Below are 27,530 nucleotides of genomic sequence, written 5' to 3' on the forward strand. Positions count from 1 at the left end.
CCCAGCACTTCCAAAGGAGAGGGGCTAATCAGGTTAAAGCTTGTAGGGGTGATGTTGTGAAAATAAGCAATAAAATATGTTTCAAGCAAATATGTTTCAAACTGTGGAGGTGCACTTGTTTCCTGTTCTTGTCTACTACTACTGCAAAGTGACATCTTGATCTTTGTGCTGTTCTGAGAAACAATTTCGAAACACAGACCGCATCTCATTGCTGTTGTAACCTTAGCAACTCTTATAAATCACATAAATTATCCAATAAAGACTCCCCTAAACCTAGATAATTCATTTAAAACTGAACATTGATTAACACCTGTTTTTTTCCATAAAGACCTTAGAGGAAAGTCCAAATGAAGATAGAATTTAGCAACCCCAGTTTAAATGAATTACAGTAATGTTTTTACCTGTAACAAAAAATAAGTCATTAACATTTGTAGAATTGCAATTTTGATCATTGGTAACTTGATTATATACTAAATCATGGTTAAGAGTAATTAAAGATGTCATTTATTACATTAATGAAGTGAATCATATAAAATATCTTATTATGCCAATACATACACATGGCTTCATTCTTTTCTCATTTATACTGTTATGAAACTAGAATTACTCCTGATTCTCACCAACGTGAAAGGAGTATCAGGATTTGAGTTTATTGGCATAATCAAGTTTTCACATAGCAACGTGCAATGGAAAATACAGTGGAGAATGTATACGTCTCATAATATTAGTTCTTTTCTGCAGCATTTGATATATTGACCAGAGTATATTGTTTTGCTTTGGAGACATAGCAAAGGTTAATATGATTACTCCTGCACTGGGTGATATCCTTCCTTTCAGGTCACATTGTAATTGTGATGGGCAAAGTCTTGTCTCCAACATACCACTTGGCAGACTCTATTTGATCACTTATCTTGTTCTTTGTCTATAGTGAAGCTGCTAGGAGAGGTCATAGAATCATAGAATATCAGGGTTGGAAGGGACCCCAGAAGGTCATCTAGTCCAACCCCCTGCTCAAAGCAGGACCAATTCCCAGTTAAATCATCCCAGCCAGGGCTTTGTCAAGCCTGACCTTAAAAACCTCTAAGGAAGGAGATTCTACCACCTCCCTAGGTAACGCATTCCAGTGTTTCACCACCCTCTTAGTGAAAAAGTTTTTCCTAATATCCAATCTAAACCTCCCCCACAAGGTCATGAGACATTGTCTCAACAGTCAGCAATATGCACATGACACCAGGCTCTGTTTTACTTGCATTGCTGATAGCAGTGTTACATAACTATTCTCGTGCCCGGCCAAGATTAGCAAGTGGATGAAGGCTGGCTGAAGCTAAACCAAATCAAGACAGAGATGATTTTGATGGAACGAGGGACGCCTTTTGAAGAGCTGGAAAACTGTAGCATCTTATGTTTTTGAAGGAGTCTGCCCTCAGATTACCAAATAGTTTTGTTCTCTAGGAATTCTCTTAGGCTCCTCATTCTTTCTGGACATGCACAGAGTTAAGTTTGCCATCTGTGGCTGGTAATAAGGCTTACACCCCTTGCTTTCTGTTACTGACCTGGCAAGTGATCCATGCCTTTGTAGCTTCTAGACTAGATTACTACAGCTCACTGTATTTAGGAATTAGTACACTACTGTTAAAGCTCTACCTGATCCAAAACACAGCACAGCCCACCTCAGCAGCAGTAGCTGCTAAGAACACATCACTATTGACTCCCCATAGGACATTAGGTACTTTTAAAGATGACAAATGTGATTTTTAAGGCCCTCCAGGCGTTTAACTAAACCACTTAAAAGAGTGATGCCTCTTGCTAAGGAAACACAACTTCCTTCCAGAGTTATGCCCTTCAGAAAAGAAGAAACGACCAACAAATTGTTCTTGTGAGAGTGGGGAAACAGAGCTTTTTTGGCATCTGGCCCAAGACTAAGACCAGAGGAAGTAAGGATGATCACAGACCTTACTGCCTTGATAATGAGTATGAAATTCACTCCTTTAGCTTTGCCTTTCCACAACATCAGCAGGAAGAGGAGAAGCTCTTGCATGCACACACTAAAAAATATTCTTGCAACCTCTTTGGGGGGGAGGAGGAAAAATTCTCATCCACCTCTTGAGCTCTTCCTTATTTCTAGTTCGTTTGGGGGCATATTCAGATGGGTGGGTGGGTGCTAGAATAGAGAACACTGAAAGATTTTTCTCCCAATACATTATATTTCAATTTGATTTCAAGGTCTACAAATTGGGTGCTGCTTCTCATCTAAATCTAGTCTAAATTAGAACTAATTATTATAACCTTCTTTACATAATGCATTAAATTACTATGAGAGAAATCATTAAAACAAACAGTTGTTACTCACAGTAAAATGCCACCAGGAAATTAAGTTTAAAGTAGGTATTTTAATAGACCATGTAATTCAGCTCTAGGTCTTTATTTTACGGAAAGATGGTGTCTCATTAAATATTTGAGAAAATGTATTAAAATAAGGAAAAAAGAGTTAAGGGGCACATTATGTAAGACTTTTCTTAAATAAACTGTTATGTAATTGGCCCAGTGCTGCAGTCCTTACTTACTCAAGGAAAACTAGCATTTTGACATGAAGTTAGTTGTTTAGTTTTAATATATATATATTTAGATTTAAAAATAACAGAATGATAGATGTGAGAACATAGAGAAAAGAGGGGAGTTAATATTTTAATACTAATTTGTGCTTTGATTTTATTTGTTAAAAAAACAGAGAGATACATAAGTGATTGCTTATATGGTGATATACTGTTTGTGTTCATGACATTTTACAGGCAAATATACAGAAATGTCTTGCTCTGAGGGTCTTCCAATCTAAAACTAGACCAAATGCATGCCATAAGTAGAAAGATAGACATTAATAGTATGGAATCTGTAGTGGTAAGGGGGTGTCACATGCCCAACAGGAATAAGATGTTACTAAAACCCATGTTTTCTTTTACAACATTAAACAGTTAAGTGTGATTTTGTGACAAGTTATTGCTGACTTACTACCATGTTAACAGCTACCATTAAACATCTTTTTAACTTTTTAATAAAAAGACAGGAAAAGAAGAAAAAACAGTGGAAGCATTTACAACTTAAACAATGAAGTCTTTCATTGTAACAGTTTTCCTTGTTCCATTTCGCTTCAGCTGTATAGTGTCTTTTATGGTTGGAAATCTCCAGTTGATAGTATTTAGATGGTATTAACTGCACTTTTTTGTGGGGAAATGAGCAAAAAGTTACTTTAGTTGATCCTGAGCTGCTGCTGCTGTGCTGTTCAAGTATGGTCCCGCTTCCTTTAAGGGAAAACACGGTGAACTCACATATAGGGGGAGATAAAGAATAGCAAAAATAGAAAATGTAGCTTCTTTATCTGGTGATGACTTTCAGTTGCAATCTCACTGCTGAGGAAACACAGACACAGCACATGGTCTTATTGCCACTCTGAGATCTGGCAATCTTTTACCAGTGTTGGGCTGTTCAAGGCATTGTTTTTAGCTTGCCTTTCTTGTTCACAGGCTCACAGCAGTGTTGCAAAGTTGTGTTGCCCAGCTAAGGCAGAGTCTTATTAGACAGAAGACAAGAAATAGAAAAAAAGGAGAAATAAGGTGGGAAAGAACATGACACATGAGGAAGGGTATGATGGCAGGAACCAAAGACTGGCATCCTAGCTGTTGTTCAGGAGTCAGCTAATTCTGGGGTGGGGAAGGTGAGGGCAGAGGTGAGCCCTAGGATAGTGGTCATAGGTGCTGGAACTGGGGATGCTGAAGCACCCCCGGGCTTGAACTGGTTTCCATTATATACAGGGTTTACAGTTTGGTTCAATGGCTCTCAGCACCCCCACTAGAAAAATTGTTCTAGCACCTCTGATAGTGATGTCATCTGTTCCCACTATGGCTTGGTCTTGTCAAGGCATGTTTCAGGTTCAGAACGATGAAGGCCGCATGGTGGTGTGGTGCAACCCAGAAGATGGTGTGGGCAGCAGCAACCATGATGGTGAAGCTTGCTCCATCTTCTGCTGTTCTCATATAGTAACCCTCCACATAAAGAGTGTCCAAGAAGAGGTGGTCACTCCTCCCATTAAAATGAACAAATTTAACACATTTCAACTATAAACATTTCTTCCCATTTCTAGAATCTTTTATCTTATTGTTATTGCAACCTGTGATTTTAGCAGGAACCTTGAAGACCCTTGGATAGTTGTGGGAAACAATGCTCTCTTTGTTCTTTAGATTTACTTACACATGCAAAATTTTACAAACTAACAGTGTCTTAACTCTTTTTCACTTGTATTCTCACAAAGTTATCCACAATAAATTTAGATAAGATGTTCATGTTCCGAATACTGTAATCCAACCCTGCCTCCAAAAGGTTCTAAATTACACGTTTATAATTATCCATGAAAAATATAAGTTTTATTTTCCTTCAAAAGTTATTTCCTTTGTTTTATGTCTTTACCCTTGCCCTGTCAGTCCAGTGCACATAACACACCATATTGGTAATGAGTGCTTAAATTGGAGATCAGTCAGATGTTTATCCCTTTTCAGATGTGTTGGTTTTTAGTCACTCTGAGCTATTAGCTTTTTTTAGTTTATTCCTTTCTCAGAGTACTAGTATATAGTGTGAATCAAGCTTTCCTAAAATCCAGGAATGGAAAGTTGCAGGACAATAATGAATGGTGGAAATCTCCTGGAAAACTCATGAAGCCAGGTCAAAGTGATTCAGCTTGGAAAATGCTAATTTTGAGTTTTCTTGCTTTCACATGACCATTTATTTTTTAGTCCAACATCACCTTTGATTTCCAAAATACTGTGAAACAATCTTACTTAATTTGCTGCGCAGGAAGCATAAACAGTATTTACTGAAGGCCCAGTAAACTTGCATTATTGGAATGTTTATTTTCGGTTTATAACTTTCCATTTGAAGGTTTTGAAAGTATAGTCATGTGTGTTTCTCTCATCTCACGTGAGCTTTCTTCATGAGCTGATCTGACGGCACTTGAAACTGATATACTAACTTGACGTTTCAGTATTTTCATTATCCTCCTCTTGTATCCTTTACATGCAAAGAAATAGATGAAAGGATCCATGCAGCAGTTAAAATTCATCAGAAACACAGTGTAATGGAGGGACTTCTGGAACGTTTGCTGTTCATTGCACAAAGGATTATATTGAAGCTTCTTGATCATGTGTTGGATAATAACAATGTGATAAGGAGTAAAACAGATGACAAACACAACAATTACAAAAATGATTGTGTTGATGGCCTTTTTGTTTATCCCTGATTTTTCAGTTAATGGGTTTTCCTTAGCAGTTTGAAAAAGTTTGCAACTAATTTGAGAATAACAAAATAGTATAATTTCAAGAGGAATGATGTACCCTATTAAACAGGCAACAAGAAGTATCCACGGTAGATGTTGAATTTTTTCAAAGTTTGGATATTCCATACATGTAGTCCTTCCTCTCTCCTCATTTGACATGGACTGTATGAGCAATGGAAGTGTTTGGCTAAATACAAGAAACCAGACAAATATACAAATATACTTGGCATGTTTAATTCTTCTGATTTTGTTGTATCGAAAAGGGTGGACTACGGCAAAAAACCTGTCAATACTCAAGCAAGTCATAAAGTTTACACCTGCATATGTGTTGATATAAAATATGAGAGCAGTTAGTCTGCAAAGTGTTTCTCCAAATGGCCAATGAAATCCTAGTGCATAGTATGCTATTCGTGTAGGCAAGGCAGTAGTAAAAAGAATGTCTGAGAGGACAAGATTTATGGAATAGAGGGTAGTAGAGTTGATTTTTTTTCTGTTTTTAAAAATGACAACGAGGGCAAGTCCATTTCCAAGCACACCAAGAATTAAAATAAAGCTGTAAAACACAGGCAGTAAGATCCTTGCTGTATTTTGATGTTCATACAGGTCGCAGGTGGAGTTGTTTGTCTGAGGAGTTGTGAAAGCTATCGTGACAGTGACCATTTTCACAACTGGTGTTTCCGTAGGAAATGCCATAGCTCTACAAAAAAAACAAAAGGGAACATTTTGTAATAAATATAAACCAACTTCTTCCCCCTAGCAGCAGCCAACTGATCTTGCAGCAGGCCAACATTGTAAAACCTGAAACGAAACTTGCTTATGATGAAATCGTTTTTTTTAAGGTGGTTTAAAAAAAGTTCAGCTCTCTTGCTTTGATAAAAGAAAACAAAACCATGCAGAAAGCAAAACTTGGATGAATTGGGGAATTCCTGGGTTTGAATAATATCATTTTCTAGAAAATAAATGTTTGAGGTTAGAGAGAGAACTTTTAAAGAAGCCTGGGGGAGAAAAGCAGCCCTCAGTTTTGTTTAAAAGTAAAATGACACATAATCATGTGAAGTCACCAAAGGTCAGATAACTACAGAAACCTTTAAAAAGTTGTTTCTGTGAATTTCAGGGAGTTTTTATTTGTTTTTTGTTTCTTTTTAATTTGCTAAGAGGTTCTGGCAGTGATATGAAATTTGTGACTTATATTAACATGTAACGAGAACTTAATTTATAGAGACCACGCTTTTACAACGTTAGTATTGCCTATAACAATTGAACTGAAACCTTCCAAACCTTCTTCAGTGGTTCTTGGAACAGACATGTAATCTAGGTATAATATATCATACTTGTTGACTAAATGGCAATACAGAAAATTCAGAATAGCTTTAAATATATTATTAAAAATATGAGAGGAGAGGATTGATCTAGCAGGCCTTTGCGACTCCAAGTCTGCAACTCTTGGGTTTTGGGGCCTGTAAATATAAAAGCTAATGTAATAGAATCATAGAAATTAGATATGGAAAAGACCTATAACATCATTCAGTTCATCTCCTTGTGATTGCAGAATGTGCACTATGATGCTTTTCTAGTGCTTTGTTTAGTCTAATTGTAAATGCCCTAAGTGATGGGGCTTCCACCATTTCTATCTGAGAGATTGTTCCACAAGAATTTTCTCTTGCCATGCAGACTAAATTTTCTTAAGGTTTTGTTGTTCCACTTAACCACACCTAAGTGAACCACACAAAATAATTCCTCTCCCTCCTTGGTACCTGTCATAAATATAAAGGGAAGGGTAAACCCCTTTGAAATCCCTCCTGGCCAGGGGAAAGCTCCTCTCACCTGTAAAGGGTTAAGAAGCTAAAGGTAACCTCGCTGGCACCTGACCAAAATGACCAATGAGGAGACAAGATACTTTCAAAAGCTGGGAGGAGGGAGAGAAACAAAGGGTCTGTGTCTGTCTGTAGTCGTCTTGGCCAGGGACAGAACAGGAATGGAGTCTTAGAACTTTTAGTCAGTAATCTAGCTAGGTATGTGTTAGATTATGATTTCTTTAAATGGCTGAGAAAAGAATTGTGCTGAATAGAATAACTATTTCTGTCTGTGTATCTTTTTTGTAACTTAAGGTTTTGCCTAGAGGGGTTCTCTATGTTTTTGAATCTAATTACCCTGTAAGATATCTACCATCCTGATTTTACAGGGGGGATTTCTTTATTTCTATTTACTTCTATTTTTTATTAAAAGTCTTCTTGTAAAACACTGAATGCTTTTTCATTGTTCTCAGATCCAAGGGTTTGGGTCTGTGGTCACCTATGCAAATTGGTGAGGCTTTTTATCCAACATTTCCCAGGAAAGGGGGGGTGCAAGTGTTGGGAGGATTGTTCATTGTTCTTAAGATCCAAGGGTCTGGGTCTGTAGTCACCTAGGCAAATTGGTGAGGCTTTTTACCAAACCTTGTCCAGGAAGTGGGGTGCAAGGTTTTGGGAAGTATTTTGGGGGGAAGGACGCATCCAAACAGCTCTTCCCCAGTAACCAGTATTAGTTTGGTGGTGGTAGCGGCCAGTCCAAGGATAACGGGGGTAATATTTTGTACCTTGGGGAAGTTTTGACCTAAGCTGGTAAAGATAAGCTTAGGAGGTTTTTCATGCAGGTCCCCACATCTGTACCCTAGAGTTCAGAGTGGGGGAGGAACCGTGACAGTACCACTACCCTTAAAATATGTGTTTTCTTTTGCTATGTTCTTCCTTAGTTGTTGCTTAGTGAAATTATGCATAACATTTTAGCTCAGTTTTTTAAAGCAGATTTCATTGTGTAAACACTAGAAGATTGGTTTACATTTTTGAGGCTGCTAGTGAGATTTAAAAAACAAAACAACTCTAATTTAATGAAGCCACCTTTATGTGAACATGCCTTACTCGTTACTCATGGGTGATCTGATTATTATAACTCATTTCTTTCCTCTCCTTTCCCCCTTTTTGTCAGTCTGTAACCCCCATGTGTCATGCTTGAATTTAGTTTAAAAGTGCTTCAAGAATGGTGCCTGTCTCCATTTCCATGAAAGTGCATAGCACACTTTTCTCAGTGTAATTAATAATAATAATAGAAGGGTTTGCAAGTTAGTCTTTAAGACTACAGTCTCCTTCGCACTTTCTTTGTAGCCAATCAAGGCTGGCTGTTGGGGCCTACGAATGCCTTGGCCACAGGATATAATTGATTTATGCGGGGTAGTGTTGCTGGCGGTGTTAGAACTTTCACGAGCGCCGTTCTGGATGGTTTCCAATAACTGAGACAGCTCTTTTGTTGAGGAGACAGCTCTTTTGTTGAGAAGCCAGTGTGACCTCGTGGGGCTGAATGTTCAAGACTGAGAAACCATTCCCAGAGAGTAGTTATCAGTGATTCACCGTCAAGCTGGAAGGGCATATCGAGTGGGGTCCCACAGGGATTGGTCCTGGGTCCAGTACGGTTCAATATTTTCATTAGTGATGTAGATAATGGCATAGAGAGTACACTTACAAAGTTTGTGAATGATACCAAGCTGGGAGGGGTTGCAAGTGCTTTGGAGGTGTGTGTCCCCTTTGAGGTATTATTCAGTAGACAACATTTAAAAACAATTTCAGACTTCTGTGTCTGAATAAATACATTATATAGAAAATATCAGAACACATTTCTAAAATGTTCCAGATTATTAATTTTACAATGTACAGTTTCCTTCCAGTAAGATGCAGAAGAATTAAAAGATTGATATTCTTCACTCTGACTCTTTGCTTAGAATGCCCTATTTATTTCAAGTTGGTCACAATTCAGTTTACTTATAGTATATACTGGATCATAGTATTAGTCTGGTCACTGAGTCCTGGCTTGATTATCAGCAGTTTATACAGTTCTCCATAAAAAATAAATCTGTAGATGTGTGGATCACATATTTCAGATCTTAAATTAAGCTATAAACATCTCCATATAGTGCCTAATGTCAGGGTAGTTATATTAAGCTAGATCATCTTTGAGAGAGACTCTTCCAGGTAATATATCATCTCTGTAGTTGTACTATTACAGAAGACAGAGAGAAAGAATGGTCAGACAACTGGTACTCATAAATATTACTGGTAAGCAGTGGCAGCTGTTTCTTGAAGATTCATCATAAAATATGTGCCGGATATCAGAGATCAGAATACTTAATTCTGGGTTGGAATTAAAATCTGAAATGGATTTTTATATCTTGGTTAAGACACTTGGCTACAGCTTTTCTGGGGTTTAGTTTGCCCTGTTTGAGCCTAGGGATTACTGAGCTTTTTCAAGTGATAAACTTGAAGTAACAGCTTCTTCATGCTTTCAGTGGAGAGCCTAATTTGAATTTGTGTAAGTAAGCTTCAGTACTTTTGAATAGGAAAACCTGGTGTAAAGTAATGTCCATTATTTAGTGTTCATGAAAGCAAACTTACATTAGTTGTTATGAAAAAGCACTTGCTAAGAATTGCTGTATAATTATATTTCTGACTTTAATTTTATTTGAATTGGTTATGGATCATCCAGAGCATTTTGGCATGGTGTGAGTGGTCATTTAATAATGCATTTATCTTCATGAGGATTGTTCTGATTTCCTTTCCTACTTTTTCTCTCCTCTCTTGATGAAATCTATCTAATCTCCTGGGTGCTTCTAAAAGAATTTAAATACAGGAAACTGGTGTTTCTTATTTCCATCTCTTGTATTTGATCTTTTCTGGCCACACCTTCATCATCCCACTATGGTACCCCTCTTCCACCCGGCTCTCCCTCAAGTGACTAGATGTTACCCACTCCAAAAGAATATATAAAATCCTTAACTTATGATAATCAAGCACATTGTAGTATGGCAACAAACTAAAACATATTCACGGAATAATTGTGTCTTACTTTTTATTCTTGAGGAATTGTGGGATTTGTACTCTTGATGTAATAATCAAAAATGAACAGTCTGGCCTAGAACTAATCTATAAATATTTCTAATATACAGAGTACATACTATACAAATACATATAACTGCAATATAGAAAAAATAGTTTTTTCCTAGTGAAAAATACTGTTTTTTTCCTAAAAGGAGTACTTGTGGCACCTTAGAGACTAACCAATTTATTTGAGCATAAGCTTTCGTGAGCTACAGCTCACTTCATCGGATGCATACTGTGGAAAATACAGATGTTTTTATACACACAAACCATGAAAAAATGGGTGTTTATCACTACAAAAGGTTTTCTCTCCCCCCACCCCACTCTCCTGCTGGTAATAGCTTATCTAAATTGATCACTCTCCTTACAATGTGTGTGATAATCAAGGTGGGCCATTTCCAGCACAAATCCAGGATTTAACAAGAACGTCTGAGGAACGCGGGGGGGGGGGGGGGGTTAGGAAAAAACAAGGGGAAATAGATGACAAATCAGATGTCAAGAATTATAGCATTCATAAACCAGTCAGAGAACACTTCAATCTCTCTGGTCATGCGATTACAGACATGAAAGTTGCGATATTACAACAGAAAAACTTCAAAACCAGACTCCAGCAAGAGACTGCTGCTTTAGAATTCATTTGCAAATTGGATACAATTAACTTAGACTTGAATAGAGACTGGGAGTGGCTAAGTTATTATGCAAGATAACCTATTTCCCCTTGTTTTTTCCTACGCGCCCCACCCCCCACCCCGTTCCTCAGATGTTCTTGTTAAACCCTGGATTTGTGCTGGAAATGGCCCACCTTGATTATCACACACATTGTAAGGAGAGTGATCAATTTAGATAAGCTATTACCAGCAGGAGAGTGGGGTGGGGGGAGAGAAAACCTTTTGTAGTGATAAACACCCATTTTTTCATGGTTTGTGTGTATAAAAACATCTGTATTTTCCACAGTATGCATCCGATGAAGTGAGCTGTAGCTCACGAAAGCTTATGCTCAAATAAATTGGTTAGTCTCTAAGGTGCCACAAGTACTCCTTTTCTTTTTGCAAATACAGACTAACACGGCTGTTACTCTGAAACCTGTTTTTTTCTAAGCAAGAATAGACTTTCATAAATTGTATCTGTAGCCTTTATTAAAATAAAAATTGAAATATAAATGTGACTTCTGCTGCTATGTTACAGTTTAATATTACTTGCATTCTTATGCTGAACTGAAGCTGTTAGTAGTCTGTTATTGCTCAAATATCAGGCTGATGGGCCTGGTATAAAAACACAGATGTACAGAGAGAGAATCTTGGCTGGATTGGTCTTGCCTTTTCTTGGTAACACTGGACTGGCAACCATTAAAGGGAAACTTACTTCCTAGAGGAAGGTGTCAAGAGTATTATTAATTAGTCCAAGAGTGGTCTTTCCCTGTTCCTTGATATCCAGGCTGCCCTGTGTTTGTTTCTTGGCAGTAATCATTATTGCATAGCTCATTATGTGACTAGAGTACATGACTCCTCTCAAACCTGTCACAATCCACTAGGTGGTAGAAAAGGGCAGTAGTGTTCTACGTGTTCTTGCCTGACTAAAAGTGGAGCAGATCACTTCTTCAGTGTTCCAAGCCTCAGCCTAATTAAGCAGCGACTTGACTCCCACATAGGCTGCCCAGATAGCAAGTATGAAAAATTGGGATAGAGTATGGGGGGGGTAATAGGAGCCTATATAAGAAAAAGCCCCAAATATCGGGACTGTCCCTATAAAATTGGGACATCTGGTCACCCTACTCCCACACCTTGGTATGATTGCATTGTGCTCCCACTGAGCCATTGGTTCAATTCAGCATTGTGCGCTGAATTGGTGATTTACCCCAGTGACTTTGTCTGTCATGAATCACGATGTGTCTTTTTAAGCAATCTCCAAAAACTGCTACTGGAATGATTTTATTTAATTATATTGTTAAACCAAATGACCCCCCTCATGTCACCTATGTTGAAATAGTCCTTCCGTCTGGTTAATTTTTTAAGAAAATAATAGAGATGAACTGTGGTTTTACAAACTGTGTTGTACCTTAGAAAGATGTATCAAGAAAACGGTATCATAGAATTTCAGCAAACACTTTGATGCCTTTGGCATATCAATGGTTTGCTTCCTTGCTCTGCATATTAGGCTGATAAATGTGAATAGAACTTTAATTGTTTGTTAGTGTTACACCTGCATGGATTGTCAATTCTCAATTTTTTATCGTGCTTTTCTCGTCAAGTTAATTTAATGTAGAGGTTTGAAAAACATAACTATTAAGTTAGCACTTTAGAACACACTGTCACAATTCCTAGAATACAAAATGGATATTTCATGCTACTGGAAGTCATTCTTTTTCTAGTGTAGTGAAGAAAGTTATAGTGATATGGTTGTTTTGATTTTTAGTTTTGTCTGAATGAGACAATGCATGAGAATGGGTATATGCGGATGCATTGTGGGCTGCAAATAATTTGATTGCATTGATTCATAGATTAATAGATTTTAAGGCCAGAAAGGAACATTTAATAATAGAATTACAGGCCATAGAATTACACCAGTTACCTTTGTATTGATCACAATAACTTGTGTTTGACTGAAGCATATCTTCCAAAAAGCATCCACTCTTGGTTTGAAGATTTCAGGAGATGGAGAATCCACAACTTTGTTTAGTATTTTGTTCCAGTGATTAATCTCCCTTGCTCTTTAAAAATGTGTGCCTTATTTCTAATTTAAATTTGTCTTGATTTAACTTCCAGTCATTGGTCTCCCCTAGATTAAAGAGCCCTTTAGTACCTTACTTTCTCCCCATGAAGATATTTATGCACCATAATCAAGTCACTTTCAGTTTTCTCTTTGATATACTAAACAGATTGAGCTTTTTAATTCTGTGGCTGTAAGGCAGCCCTCAAATCATTTTTGGCTCTTTTCTGCACCCCCTCCAATTTTTCAATATCGTTTTAAAAATATGGACATCAGACTTGGACACAGTATAAAATCACCTCCCTACTTATTCCCTTGTTTAGCCATCTAAGGATTGCATTAACCCTTTTTGCCACATCACCACACTGGGAGATCATGTTGAGTTGCTTGTCCACTATTAGCCCTAAATTCTTTTCAGATTCAGTGCTTTCCAGGATACAGCCCCCTATTCTGTAGGCATGGCCTGCATTCCTTGTTCCTAGGTATATAACCTTACATTTGTCTGTATTAAAATGCATTTTGTTTGATTGGGTCCAGTTTACCAAATTATCCACATCGCTCTATATGAGTGTCATCTGTAAATTTCATCAGCAGTGATTTTGCATTTATTTCCAGATCATTGGTAAAAGTGTTCACTATCATCAGACCTAGAACTGATCACTGTAGAAACTCATTAGAAAACCCACCATTTGATGATATTAAAAAGCTGCGTTTTGAGATCTGTCAGCCAGTTTTTAATCTATTTAATGAGCACTTTATTGATGTTGTACAGTGTGAATATTTTAATTAGAATGCCATGCTGTACTAAGATGCCTTCCATAAGTATACGGCCTGCTCTGCACTTAAAATTTAGATTGACAAAGCTACATCACTCTGGGGTGTGAGCAGATCTAACCCCCAGTATAACCAGCGTTAGGTCAGTGGTAGAGTGCAAGAATTACATGCAGCAACGGAAAAATCACTCCTTTCACTGTAGGAAGCATCTACACTACCACGCCATAGCTATGCTGCTGTAGCATCTGTAATGTAGACATGGCTTAAGTAAATGATATCTGTGCAGTTACCTTCATTCATCCCAGACTGAAATCCAGTTTATTTTACAAACACTATTTTCCATAAAACCATGTTGACTGGCATTAATTATATTAATATCCTTCAATTCTTTATTAATTGAATCTCATATCAGCTTTTCCATTATTTTGCCCATGATTGATGTCAAACTCACCAGCCTATGACCCAGGTCATCCTGTTTGCCCTTTTCAAATATTAGCACTCTTTCATTGAATTAGACAGTTGTTACTAAATGATAATATAATATTTTGTTCTATATTTCTGTTGTAGCACCCAGAGGTCCTGGCCAGGATAAGGTCCCCATTGTGCTATTTCCATATTAAAAAAAAGCCATGACTTCTGCCTTGAGAAGTTTTTGATTCAAAATCCCTGATCCTGCAAGCACTTATGCAAATGATTAACTATACACATGCATGTAGTCCCATTAAATTCAGTGGAACTGTTCATGTGCATAACATTAAATATATGCATAGTATTTGCAGGATTGGGGCCTTAGATTGTATACATTTGTACTGTATACAAGAGATGCAACTATTTCTTCCCCATACTGGCCTAGCTGACTGAATTTTTCTTTTTGTTCTAGAGTAGTAGCACTAACAAATGTATTTGATCATAAGCTTTCGTGACCTTTTCTTTTTGTTCTCTCCTTTTGCTATAATATGGATGAATGAAAAGAATCTATTATCTATCTTCTCACCAGGGTATAGTATGTATAAATGGCTACAACCACATATAAAACATTATCCATAAATTGAAGTGATCTATGCATCGTTTTGTCTTTATAATTTTTATTGTTTGGAGGAGAACAAACATTGTAAGAGTGGAAAGGCAATTGTTATTTACTCTCTATATAAGACTGGTTTATTTACTTTAATATGGCTCACGTGATATTTCTTTAACAAAAAGGTAAGGAATAATAATAATTTATTTTATAATTGGTTAAAAAGAGAATAGAAGGAGGAAGGGGGAGAGTCCAGCCACCAAATTCTCTGCTGGCTTGACTCCAATGATCTGTGGTTTGAGATTTGTCGGGAGACCTTTTTCAGATTGGAGCAAAATTAGACACTGTAGTGATGTGGGATTTTTGTTTGTTTTTTGTTTTAATTAGTGTATTGCTCTTATCCTTATGAAATTTCCTAATTTGCCTGCTTCTTGCAAGGGTGACTTGCAAGAAAAGGTGAGAGAAAAGTTTTGGGATCTGGGGGCATCTTAGCACTATATTGAAGACAGAGAAGAAATAGTATGAAAGGTTTGAGTATATTTATTTAACCTTTGTCAACATGATGGATTTCTTTTCTTCCTTCCTTCCCTGACCTAGGCAGAGGGACTCACTCACACCCCATTTTAGCCTCGGACATCTTTTTTTGATCAGCCATTTTTGCTAATCAAAATATATTAGTTTTAACGAAGTTATGAATGTTAGAAAATTGCATGCTAAATGAGTGCAAGAGAACGTTTTAGGAGAGTGATTGGTGTGCATCAGCAGCTTGGAAAATGTGCGAGGTTTCAAAACAGATTGAGGGGGCTGCAGGAAGGCTTGCCCTAGACCATTCTGCCTCTTTCCAACACTCAGCCTTCTTATGCAGTGTTTTTAATATATCTTATTGATTTCAAATTTCTCAGGGCTGTTAAGCTGTGCCCAAAATACAGTGGTATGTCTATATCCAGTGAAATCTGAACTCTATGACTGAGGAGTGGATGCCTAAGTTGCTGCCTGGGCATGGTAAACAGGTCCATAGCCACGGTGTTTCTGTAGGAAATTTATCATATTTATTTCCTGGGGAGATTTTAACTGTACATTGGATAATGTTTTATGACAGTAGTCTTTTGCATTCTAAAGTAATAGAAACTTCAATTAAATTTGTGTAAACAAAAGGGGAAGAACAGAAGTACTGCTTGTTCAATAAGCTAATGAAGGTGCAGTAGGACGTCTAATGTCTACTGCCTAGTTATTGGTCATGTACCATTCCACTTTTATATTTAGAAATAAAATCCAAATCTTAGCTTATTTTTTTTGTTCTCTAAAATAAAAATTTAAGATTTGTCTGCCCAGCATTCATTTGCCACTCTAGAGTGATAAATGAGTGATGGACAAAAAACATGTTGGAAAGGAAACAAATTTCATTTCAGCTTCCAAAGGTAACTTTTAAACCACTGGTTTCAGAGTAGCAGCCGTGAGCTGTAGCTCACGAAAGCTTATGCTCAAATAAATTTGTTAGTCTCTAAGGTGCCACAAGTATTCTTTTTAAACCACTAGTGCATAAAAGATTTGAATAAGTCTGAAACGTCCTGGCATTGTCAGGAGAGGGGAGAGAAAGCGTGTGTGTGTGTGTGTGTGTGTGTGTGTGTGTGTGTGTGTGTGTGTGTGTGTGTAAGGGAGAGAGAGCACAAGCCCAAATGGTTTCTCATACACACATCCCATTTTGTTGTTGCAGGAAAGATGCCTGTAGTAGTGGGGACAGTGGGCATTAAAGGTATAGGAAAGGAACTTATCTGTTGCATAGTGTAACAGAGGTTCCCAAACTGGTAGATCGTTTGCTGGTCCACAAAGAGCTAGCTGGTTACATGGTGCTAGCACTCCTTGTTTTCATTGATTATATTGGATTAAGACAGCTTTGAAAATATATTAAATACTTCTGTAATATTACTTTTGCATGTAAACAAGTGCTGTAGTTTTCATAGTGATGCTCTGTGATTTGAACAAGGGGAGAAGAGTGTGTGTGGTCTGGCTGAATGGGAGAGGAGGTGTCCACTTAATGAATTTCTCTCTCTGCATGTGGTCTTTGTGGGTTATGAAAAATGTGAGAGTCCTCTGGTGTAACATCTATAGTTGTTAGCATGATTTAGTGCATAGACCAAGCTGATTTTGAGACAACTAAACTCCTTTCACTTACTTGCTTAAAATTTTTAAACTGAATAAGGAAAGAACCAAACAATGTAGCAATGGAAAAACTCTGAACCATTTAAAATAACACTCCTAAAATCAAGTAACATTTCAAATGGCAACTTGTGCTTTAGCACTGAAAGCACTCTCCCTTATAATAAATACATTATTGATGTGTAATCTGTCCTGGTGCAGTCTCTGTTTAATCTGTTTTATTTATTAAAAGCTACATAACTGTAGTGACTGGCTGTTAAAGAACAATTATCGAGAAGCTTACAGTCTCTCTATTCAGAGGGAGCTGATTCAAGTGCTAGCAATATGAACTGTTGGGTTAATGATCCATATAACTACCAAAGCTCACCTTTTCTGATCTTTTTGCTGTCCATGTGCTCAAAGATTTGTGGGTTGTCTTTATTTTGTTAGAAAAGTTAAATGAGAATTAAGAGTTGCTTAATTTGAAAAGCTTTATTTTTTTATGTTCCACTGCAATATAAAACGTTATCAGTCTATTTAAGTAGGGGATATTTTTAAAAATCCAATAGCCAGTAACATTGCATTAACTTCAGCATATAAAGATATTTTGGCGCAAAAAGTTTAAGTAATTGCATTTTGGAAAAAGGAGTAATTATACAGAAAAAGCTTTGAAAGACAATATTATGTCAAAAGATGGAGAAATTCTTACATGCACCCTGGCAAATTATCATTGCTATATTGTTTTTACATGTGAGTAGAGTTGTGATTGAGAAGCAGTTGGGCTGAGAATAGCCTAAAGACTGTTTCATAGCATGGAAATATTTGTGATACTACAAGCTATCTGCTGCCACAGTACAAGTGTGCTTTCAGAAACTCTCAAACTATTAAAGTATCTTACAGGTTCATTGAGTGATTTATGCAGAGAGAGAGAGAGAGATTGACTTAGAAATATGAAGTCTTTGTTTGACACACAGAAATAATTACTGAAAAATATTTTCTTCCACATTAGTCTCTACATTGGTATGGTTTAAATTACATTATTTCGCAAAAACTGTCAATCCTAATGCTGCAGTCAACTTTTGCATTTGTTTTTCAAAAGGCTATATTATAAATCATTTTAATTCAACCTGTTTATCGCTGGACCCAAAGATGAATTAGCACCTGGATTAAAAATAATAACAGATAGTCTCTCTATTGTAACTTGCCTGAATACACTGTCCTAGTGGCATAGAATTTCTCCTGTTGACATTTCTCTCTCCCACCCAGAAAGAATATATCCATTCAGCCACATGAAAAAATTCAGTCCAACACAAGAATACATTAACTTCCTGGAACTGTTTGTTGTTTTTCAATTAAAACAGCAAATTATTTTTCAGTACTTACATATCAGTGGCTTTTTAGATCCTCTGTGCAGCAATTGTATATGGCAGTGTAGTTTAACTATGAACGTTTCCTCTTTGCTTATTGTTTTTAAGAGTGATTACGTGGGACTGTCCTTTTATGGAGTGGTGATATTTTTCCCCCCCTTGTGCTTGAATTATTTTTTCTGTACTCTGAGGTTGATTCGCTACCTGAGTTTTTAAAGGAAGTGAAAAAACCTATCTATTTGAGGTGTCTTTCTGCTTCTTTTTAAATTAATCTATTCAGAAAAGAGTAACTAGAAACAAAAAGCCCCTAGAAGTTATGTATCACTAACTTCCATAGAAGGGACTTTACCAAGATTTTTGCGTAGTTGAATCTTTAACCAACTAAAAATTCCAGAAAGAAAAACTTTTCATGTTACTTTCAAAAGAATGAATGCATCTTAAATTTGTGTGTGGCAAAGAGCTCTGTACTTAAGAATCAGTGCTTATTTAAAAATGTTTTGCAAATTATTCAACTAAATGACATGGTGATAGGTACTATATAAAAATAGTACTCTCAGTGGTACATGTTCATAGTATCAGTGCTTCGATATCATAGCAGATTTTAGAAAGATATTCTTTGAAACTGTCTATAGTAGAGTAGACAAGGTGGGTGAGGAAATAGCCTTTATTGGGCCAACTTCTGTTGGTGAAAAACACAAGCTTTTGAGCTACACAGAGCTCTTCTTAAGGTGTATCTTGAAAACTTTTCTCATCAACAGAAGTTGGTCCAGTAAAAGATATTACTCACCCACCTTGTCTCTCTAATATCCTGGGACTGACATGGCTACAACACTGCATGTAGTAGAGCAGTGGTTTTCAAACTTTTTTTCTGGTGACCCAGTTGAAGAAAGTTGTCGATGCCTGCCACCCAAAGGAGCTGGGGATGAGGGGTTTGGGAGGAGCTCAGGACTGGGGCAGAGGGTTAGGGCATGGGGTTGAGGGCTGTGGGGTGGGGCCAGGAATGAGGGGTTCAGGATGTGGGAGGGGGCTCTGGGCTGGGGCCGGGGGTTGGGGTGCAGAAGGGGGTCAGGGCTCTGGGTGCAGGCTCTGTGGTGGGGCCAGGGATGAGAGGTTTGTGGTGCAGGAAGGGGCTCTGGCTTTTGGGGGGCTCAGGGCTGGGGCAGAAGATTGGGGCATAGGCTTGGGCTTATCTCGGATGGCTCCCGCTCAGTGGCACAGCGGGGGTGCTAAGGCAGGCTTCCTGCCTGTCTTGGCATCGTGGACCACGCTGCACCCCAGAAGCGGCAAGCAGCAGGTCCGGCTCCTAGGTGGAGGTACACAAGTGACTCCACATGGCTCTCGCCTGCAGGAACTCCCCCCCTCCCTCCCCAGCTCCCACTGGCCAGGAGCCAGTGCTCGGGGTAGGGGCAGCGTGTGGAGCCCTGTGGCTCCCTTGTCTAGGAACCAGACTTGCTGCTGGCTGCTTCCGGGGCGCAGCGTGGCGTTGGAACAGGTAGGGACTAACCTGCCTTAGCCGGGCAGCACTGTCGATGGGACTTTTGATGGCCCGGTCGGCGGTGCTGACCAGAGCCGCCGCGACCCAGTGCCTGACATTCTGCGACCCAGTACTGGGTTACGACCTGCAGTTTGATAACCACTGTAGTAAACATTCTAGTCATTCTAGGGACTGTGCCTTCTCATTAAGTTTGCAAATAATAAATAACAGGTATAAGATACACATGTGAAAAGTGCCACAAATTAAATAATTGTAAAAAATTAAAACTGATCCCAAAAAATTGGCTTTATTGGAATGCATTAGGAGGCATGAAAGGAAAGGTGTTTCAGACTTTTAAGGTAAGCTATTGTCAGCTTTGTTTCTGGGTAAACAGTTTTTTTTTTTTTTTTCAAATAGTTAAATCGTCTACTTGCTAACAAAGTTATTGAGATCAATGACAGATGGAAAATCCTGTCACTTGCTTTTACGACGGATCTAGAATTACCTGGGATTTCCCCCAGAAACTCCTACTGATCAGTTCTGCAAAAACTGGTCTGTGTTTAGTGGTCTGGTTTAGTGACCTGTTTTTAAAATCTGAGTGAGTAGGCATAGTTAGGAAGTAGATTACTAAAAGGTCTGATCCTTTAAGATACTGAATGCCTCCTCAGTGATGCTGAGCCCCCTCAGATCCATGGAGCTGAGTAGTTGGTTAGGCCTTTCAGCACCTCATTAGATAAGGCCCTTGTGGTGTATTTCGGTTCCAGCACCAGATTCAGAAGAGCTTTGGAGTAATGTATCTTTTTTTAATTTGTGAGGGTGGGGGAAGGGCAGGGATGGAGGAGTTAAGCTGCATCTTTACATGCTTTACCATAGAATAGAATTCATTTCTATGAGGAATTGAGAGAGAAACTGTTTAAATTACACAAATTACACGTGACTAGACAGAGCAATACCTCCACTCTGTCTGTGCCCAGCAGTAAAAATACTTAGTATGCCACCAGAAATGTATAAATATGGGTGTGATACTTGAGCTGACTGTCTTTTTGTCCTGTGTTTGTACAGCTTCTTAGCACAGTGGGTCCCAGTGCATGATTAATAATAATATAAAAAGAATTGGAATATTAACTATCGTCCTTTTCAAGGTTGCTTTTGCCATTGAAAATGTCACCAGCCCTTTCTCACACCTGATCTGATCCCATCATGCATATCTTTGATAAATTAGATTACTAGAATGCACTTTCTTGGGCCGCACAGAAAGCTTATCCAGGGTCCTCCCAGCTAACATGATGTGACAGTATGGTAATTGTTGTAGTGGAGGGACACTGCTGGAGTTCTTCACTACTTGGTTTCTGTTATTATGCCACTCCTGTCACTGGAGTATCTGACTGCCAGTTCCAGAGTTAGGACATTGAAACAAGAAAGTGAAAGTCAGTCAAATAGGGTTTCATCTCCATTTGTACGTATAAGTATCATAGACCTGGTCAAGCACCCTTTTGTGGCCACTCACTAAGCTGCTGTGAGGAAATTCAACCGCTGGATCCAGTGTGCTTTAAGCCTCTGGAGTCTGAACCAAGTCTGGGCACTCCCCCTGTCTTGGGGACTCTAGGCACACTCTTAGGGTGCAGATTCTCCTGAAAACTGAAACCTTGCAGTCCAGTTGCCTAGCTCCTGTCGCTAGTGCTGACGCATGAGGCTCTCCCTGTGCTCAGACATCCTCTCCCAGAACTCCAGCTATGTGGATGTTCTGAATCCACAGGTTAAGTCTTGAAAGGGGCAGGTGATGGGTGTAATATATCGTGCACAAACCACCATTGCTCTTTAATAGCACGAGAAAAAACACAGATCTATACAAAAATAAACCCTACACATGTTCCCTGTCTCATCTTCCTCACCACTCTAGAGCATTCAGAAGATGGTCCCAATTTAATGAACTTCTGTATTGACAGCCCTGTACCACTACCACTTGGAATTTCTGTCCAACCTGGAGGTATAGACACAACGGAGAAGGCAGCCAGGTCCCAGTTTGCAGTCTGATAAAGACGCATACAGAGAGCTCAGACGGAATTCGTAAGCTGTACAGACAATTCCCAAATCATCATTGTAGGTTGCTTGTTTGTTTGGGTGGTTTTGTATGTAGGAGGATTGCATGTAAGCTAGTGTGTTTATGTTCTTCGGGAATGCAAGATCTAAGAAATATACTTTGTATTTTGAGCAGTTTTGGTACTTCTGTCTATCTACTGACTTATAAAGGCCTCATTATTTTAATATTTGAGCACCTCACAGGTATTAGTGAACTTATCCTCACAGTGCCTCTGTGAGGTAGGCAAGTATCATTATCACCCTTTTGCAGAAAGAACTGAGGCACAGAGCTATGAAGTGATTTGCCAACACAGGGAGTTTGTGGCAGAGACAGAAATAGAACCTAGGTCTCCTGAGTCCTAGTCTAGGGCCATAACTTTAAGGCAATCCTTCCTCCCAAGGTCAGGTCCTCTCCTTTGAGGAAGAGTTATATAGTCAGGGGCCATCTCCCAGGTGATTCCTATCTTGTGTATAGGTGAGCTTCACTCTTCTGGGAACAGTTCCATTAGCCTGAGGATCCCAGTGGGTGAGCTAGTCTTTAGGTTTTCTGGATTCTATTTAGCATTTTCAGAGTAAGGACTGACCCCTTAAGCTTAACCTTGTGCTCTGTGGGTAGCCAGCAGGCAGCGGAGCATTGAGGTGATTTGCTCTTGGTAACTTGTGTTACTTAGGAGGCGTAGTGTTGCATTTTGCATTAACTGCAGTTTTCTCAGGGCTCTTGCTCTCAAGCCCAAATAAATTTAATTGGCATGAATGTTTTAGCTTATGTTTCTGCATGGCACTCTGTAGACAGTACATACTAAAGAAAAATGTGTAGTAGTTAGTAATAGCAGTAGTATAATGGGTTATTCCAAGTGAAATCACTTAAGAGTTATTTCTGCAGACTTTACTCCCACAAAACTTCCATTAACTATAGTGGAGATTTTTGCAGAAGTTCCTCTGCATGATCAGCTCCCTGATCTTTACTTTATTGGTTGTAAAACCAGATCTCTCTCTTCCCAAACTTTGCACTGACGTTTGCTGATTTAAAAGTATTTGATTTTCAACTGTTTAATTTTTTTTTAAATTTTGAGTATTATCCTTTTCTTCAAGAGAAAAGGACAAGTAGGAGTGCCTGACTGATCTTTTCTCTATGAGCCCATAGTTTATACACCTCTGCATTACAGAATATCCTCAGTTTTGTTTCCCTGTGTTCCATACAAAATAGGTCGAGTCACTTTAAACTTTTAGGCTATGAAAACCCTCCTTTCCATTTTTTTAAATATATAACACAAATAACATAACATGTATAACATATTGCTTTTCTCTAAACCTTTGCTATGTTTGTTTTGCAATGAGGGTATCAAAATTGAATGTATTTGTCTAAATGATGCCCATGTAAATGTAGGGTATTGGGTTACAAATGTAGAGCATTGAATGTACTTGTCCAAGTGATGACTGTGTAAATGCACAGCGTTGTAGGTCTGTGGGCTGGATATGTTATCCGTGAGGCATGTTCGAAGTTTATTCTGTTCATATTCATATTCTAAGCTTTCACTTTTTTGAAAATGTAAGTTTCTAACCCTCATGGCTGCAAAGGTAATGTTCCAAATCGGAACAGAACATAAACTCAGTTTGTAGATAGTCTGAAATTTTGGCTCTGAGAAATTGTCACAACCACTCTCCCACCCTCCCCGTAAAATTACCAATTTATCTGATTGTGGTATTGACTCTAAATCCTAATAATTACACCTGAAAGGTCAGCATAGATTTTATAGCTGATCATTTTGTAGATAGAATGGGGAAAGGGCTGAGAATGAATCCACTTGGGGGGGGGGGTTAGGAATTACTGCAGGAAAGGAAATGTAGAGGGAAGAAAGAAGAGAAACAAAGAGAGGAGGGAAAGAAAATGAAGATGGTGAAGGAGGAGAAGGAAAGGCCAAAAACAGCAGTGGCCTTAAAGGAGAGCATGTTTTCCCACTGAGTGATATTGACTGGGATAATACCTTATTGAACAATTACATTAATTCAAAGTTTTAGATTCAGTCCTGTAATTTACAAGGTGTGGGTAGATTGTTATGCCTGTAAGGATTGAAGTGGACACAGGCATCTACTTATGTGTTATAAATTTCAGGATCTAGGGCTTAGTCAGATATAAATACCATATTCAACCTTTGATTCATGTGCTCAACTCCCATTGACATCTTTGGAAGAACAGTTGTAGATCAATGGGAGTGTATAGTCCTAAATGTATGCCCCAGCCATATAACATAATTAAAAGTGCAGAACATGTCCCTTTTTTGCACACAATGAGTTTGATACCCCTGATTCAGAGTGAGTTTAAACTATTTCTGTATTGGTCTGTATCTGTACTGAGCTGTTCACAATGTCAGGATTTTGCTCCTCTGAGAAACTGAAGTTATTCAGAACCCATGTAACGTCCAAATGGGTGTAAGTAGGAGGTATGTATTGAAATTTTATAAACTAAATAAAATAAAGTTTGAGTAAATATCAGAAGTTCCAACAACAGGGAGTCGTCTCCCAGTGAAATGCTGTAACAACTGTGTTTTGAACATTTGAAATGGAACTGGCCAAGGCAGTCAAAAATGTAGGAGCCAATCCATCATTGTTAATGAGATGAGTGAATAAGCCTTTTCAATCTCACATTGCTGTGAAGATCATCCTCTCTATTTAACATAAACATGTATTACTTAAGCAAAAAAACAGACCTTGCAATAGTGTTTGCTAAATGCCGATTGCAGCTAGAGTGAAGAAATATTGAGGTAAAATGACTAGTCAGTTATGGTATTGTGTGCAACTACTTTTGCTGTTGGGGCAAAAGTTTAAAAAAAAAACAACCGAGTTTGCTGTAGATCTTCTAACAGATTGATATTAGCTATTGTGTCTGTTAAAAGGAATTGAACAGTCGAGTGCGGGAGGGTTGATTCTACTCTGTTGCACTGGATTAGGTTGAGGAAACTCCACTGAATTTCAGTGGAATTAATCTGACATAGAACTACTGTTACAGAGAGGAGTTAGAAATGAATAAAACTGGGCGTGATAAAAGTACAGAACATAATGATGGTGTTAAGAAAGTAAATCAGAAGCTCTAGTATAAAAACATGAGCATGGCAAATGAGATTGAAAACAAGCAAATTTAAAACTGATAAGAGGAAATATTTTACACAATGGAAAATTAGCCAGTGGAACTCAGTGCCTCAAGATATTCAGACCAACATTTTAGTAATATTAAAAAAATAAAGAGACATACGGACAAGGAGAGCATCTCATCTGCAGTTACGTTATTATGATTTTTAAGGGGCATCACCCCAAATTTTTCAGGGCATAAACTAGTTGCTGATTGATTGCTGTCACCAATAATTGATTGTCTGTTTTCATGTTTCTTGCATCATCCTCTCAGTTATCTGGAATCTGGCCATGGTCAGACACAGGATATTGGATTAGATTTGTCACTGGCCTGATCTTGAGATGACATTTTCTGTTCTTTGTTGCAATTTGCAGTGGATATTAACCTTTAAGGAAACTTTCAATGTTTTATTATTTGCGTTAAAATGCAGTAGTGGTCATGGGAAATTCCTTTCTGTAATTTCCCTTCTTAAGTGCAGTCTTAATTGTAAACCGTGTGTGTGTTTTGAGTCATTATTGAGTACAGAAGGAATAAAACCTGAAAAGTACACTACAGTTTTGGCAAACCGTGAAGTTATTTGCTCAAAATACAGGCAATTATAATTTCACAGGTCAGGGAACATTTGGATGTTATATATGATCACTCTTCTGATAATACTACTTTTGCATGCAATTTTATGATGGATGTATGCATGTATACTCCATTACCTTGCTGTGATTATGGATTCCTTAGATAATAAGATGTGAAATTTAAAGAAAAAGTTGGCAAATGGAAAGGTATGTGGGTTTGTTTTTTTTTTTTGGAAAAAGCTGACAGGTACAGAGGAGCACTGGGTTTGGACAGACACTCCTATAGGGGAGGATCTATTAACAGGTATTCTCTATATCCTAGTAAAGAGGAGAGGATAGAAGTTGATAAAGTACATGTAGGAACTGAAGAAAAATAGTCAAATGAAAAAGAATCCCATTCAATTACACCACATGAAAGCAGTCAATTAAAAAGTGACACATTTTATAAATGTTTGCTTACAAATGCTAGAAGTCTAAAATACTAAAATGGGTGAACTTCAGTGCCTGGTATTAAATGAGGATATTGATATAATAGGCATCACAGAAGCTTGGTGTAATGACGACAATCAGTGGGGTACAAAATGTATAGGAATGTCAAAGTAAGTTGTGCTTGTGGGGGAATGGCATAATATGTGAAAGAAAACAGAGTCAAATATAATAAAAATCTTAAATAAATCGAACTGTACCATAGAATCTCTATGGATAGCAATTCCATGCTCTCATAATAAGAATATAGCAGTAAGGATATACTACCGACCAACTGACCAGGATGGTGACAGTGACTGCAAAATGCTCAGGGAGATTAGAGAGGCTTTAAAAATAAAAAACTCAATAATAATAATAATTAATAAAAGGGATTTCAACTATCCACGTATTGACTGGGTACATGTCCCCTTAAAACAGGATGCAGAGATAAAGTTTCTAGACACCATTAATCCTGGAACCCACAAGGGGAAAGGCAATTCTTTATTTAATTCTAAATAGAACACAGGATCTAGTCCAAGAGGTGAATGTAGCTGAACTGCTTTGTAATAGTTACCATAATATGATTAAATTTAACATCCTTGTTGGGGGAAAAATACCAGAGAAGCTCACCATAGCAGCATTTAATTTCAGAAAGGGGAACTGCAGAAAAATGAGGCTAGTTAAATGGAAATTAAAAGGAACAGTCGCAAGAGTGAAATGCCTGCAAGCTGCATGGAAACTTTTTTAAAACACTATATTAGTGGCTTAAATTAAATGTATACCCCAAATTAAAAAAGCATAGGAGACCAAAAAAATGCCACCATAACTAACAGAGTAAAAGAGGTGGTTAGAGGCACAAAGGCATGCTTTAAAAATTGGAAGTCAGATTCTACTAAGAAAAATAGAAAAGAGCATAAACTCTGGCAAGTCAAATGTAAAATATAATTAGGCAAGCCAGAAAAGAATTTGAAGAGCAATGAGCAAAACAGCAAATTTTTTAAGTAGATCAGAAACAGGGAGCTTGCCAAACAATCAGTGGGGCCCCTGAACAATTAAGTTTCTAAAGGAAAGGAAGATGAGGCTATTGCAAAGAAGCTAGATGAACTCTTTGCATCAATCTTCACTGAAGAGGATGTGAGGGAGATTCCCACACCTGAGTCATTCTGTTTAGGTAACAAATCTAAGGAACTGTCCCTGATTGAGGTGTCAGAAGAGGAAGTTTTGGAACAAACTGATAAATTGAATAGTAATACGTCACCAGGAGCAGATGGTATTCACCCAAGAGTTCTGAAGGAACTCAGATATGAAATTGGAGAACTTCTGACTGTGGTATGTAACCTATCACTTAAATCAGTTTCTGTACCAGATGACTGGAGGATAGTAAATGAGATGACAATTTTTAAAAAAGGCTCCAGAGGTGATCCTGGCAATTACAGGCCGGTAAGCCTAATTTTAGTACCAGGCAAATTGGTTGAAACTATAGTAAAGAACAGAATTATTAGACACATAGATGAACACAATTTGTTGTGGAAGAGTCAACACAGCTTTGGTAAGGGAACTCATAGCTTACCAATCTATTAGAATTCTTTGA

At 38.0% G+C, this 27,530-nt stretch overlaps 2 protein-coding genes across 2 annotated transcripts in view; one reads left to right on the plus strand and one right to left on the minus strand.

Moving 5' to 3' along the window:
- The window catches only part of UBAC2 (UBA domain containing 2), a 165,404-nt gene that overhangs the window by 77,848 nt on the left and 60,026 nt on the right, over positions 1-27,530 (plus strand). The gene's annotated exons all lie outside the window — the stretch shown is intronic.
- LOC140912998 (G-protein coupled receptor 183) lies at positions 1,082-18,326 on the minus strand. Its single transcript, XM_073348540.2, has 2 exons — positions 18,242-18,326; positions 1,082-6,017 (listed from the first exon to the last, which is right to left on the minus strand). The coding sequence occupies exon 2, from the start codon at positions 6,011-6,013 to the stop codon at positions 4,907-4,909; it is 1,107 nt and encodes a 368-aa protein (XP_073204641.1). The 5' UTR covers positions 6,014-6,017; positions 18,242-18,326; the 3' UTR covers positions 1,082-4,906.

This window comes from Lepidochelys kempii, chromosome 1 (genome assembly GCF_965140285.1).
Source record: "Lepidochelys kempii isolate rLepKem1 chromosome 1, rLepKem1.hap1, whole genome shotgun sequence".
Lineage (NCBI taxonomy): Eukaryota > Metazoa > Chordata > Testudines > Cheloniidae > Lepidochelys > Lepidochelys kempii.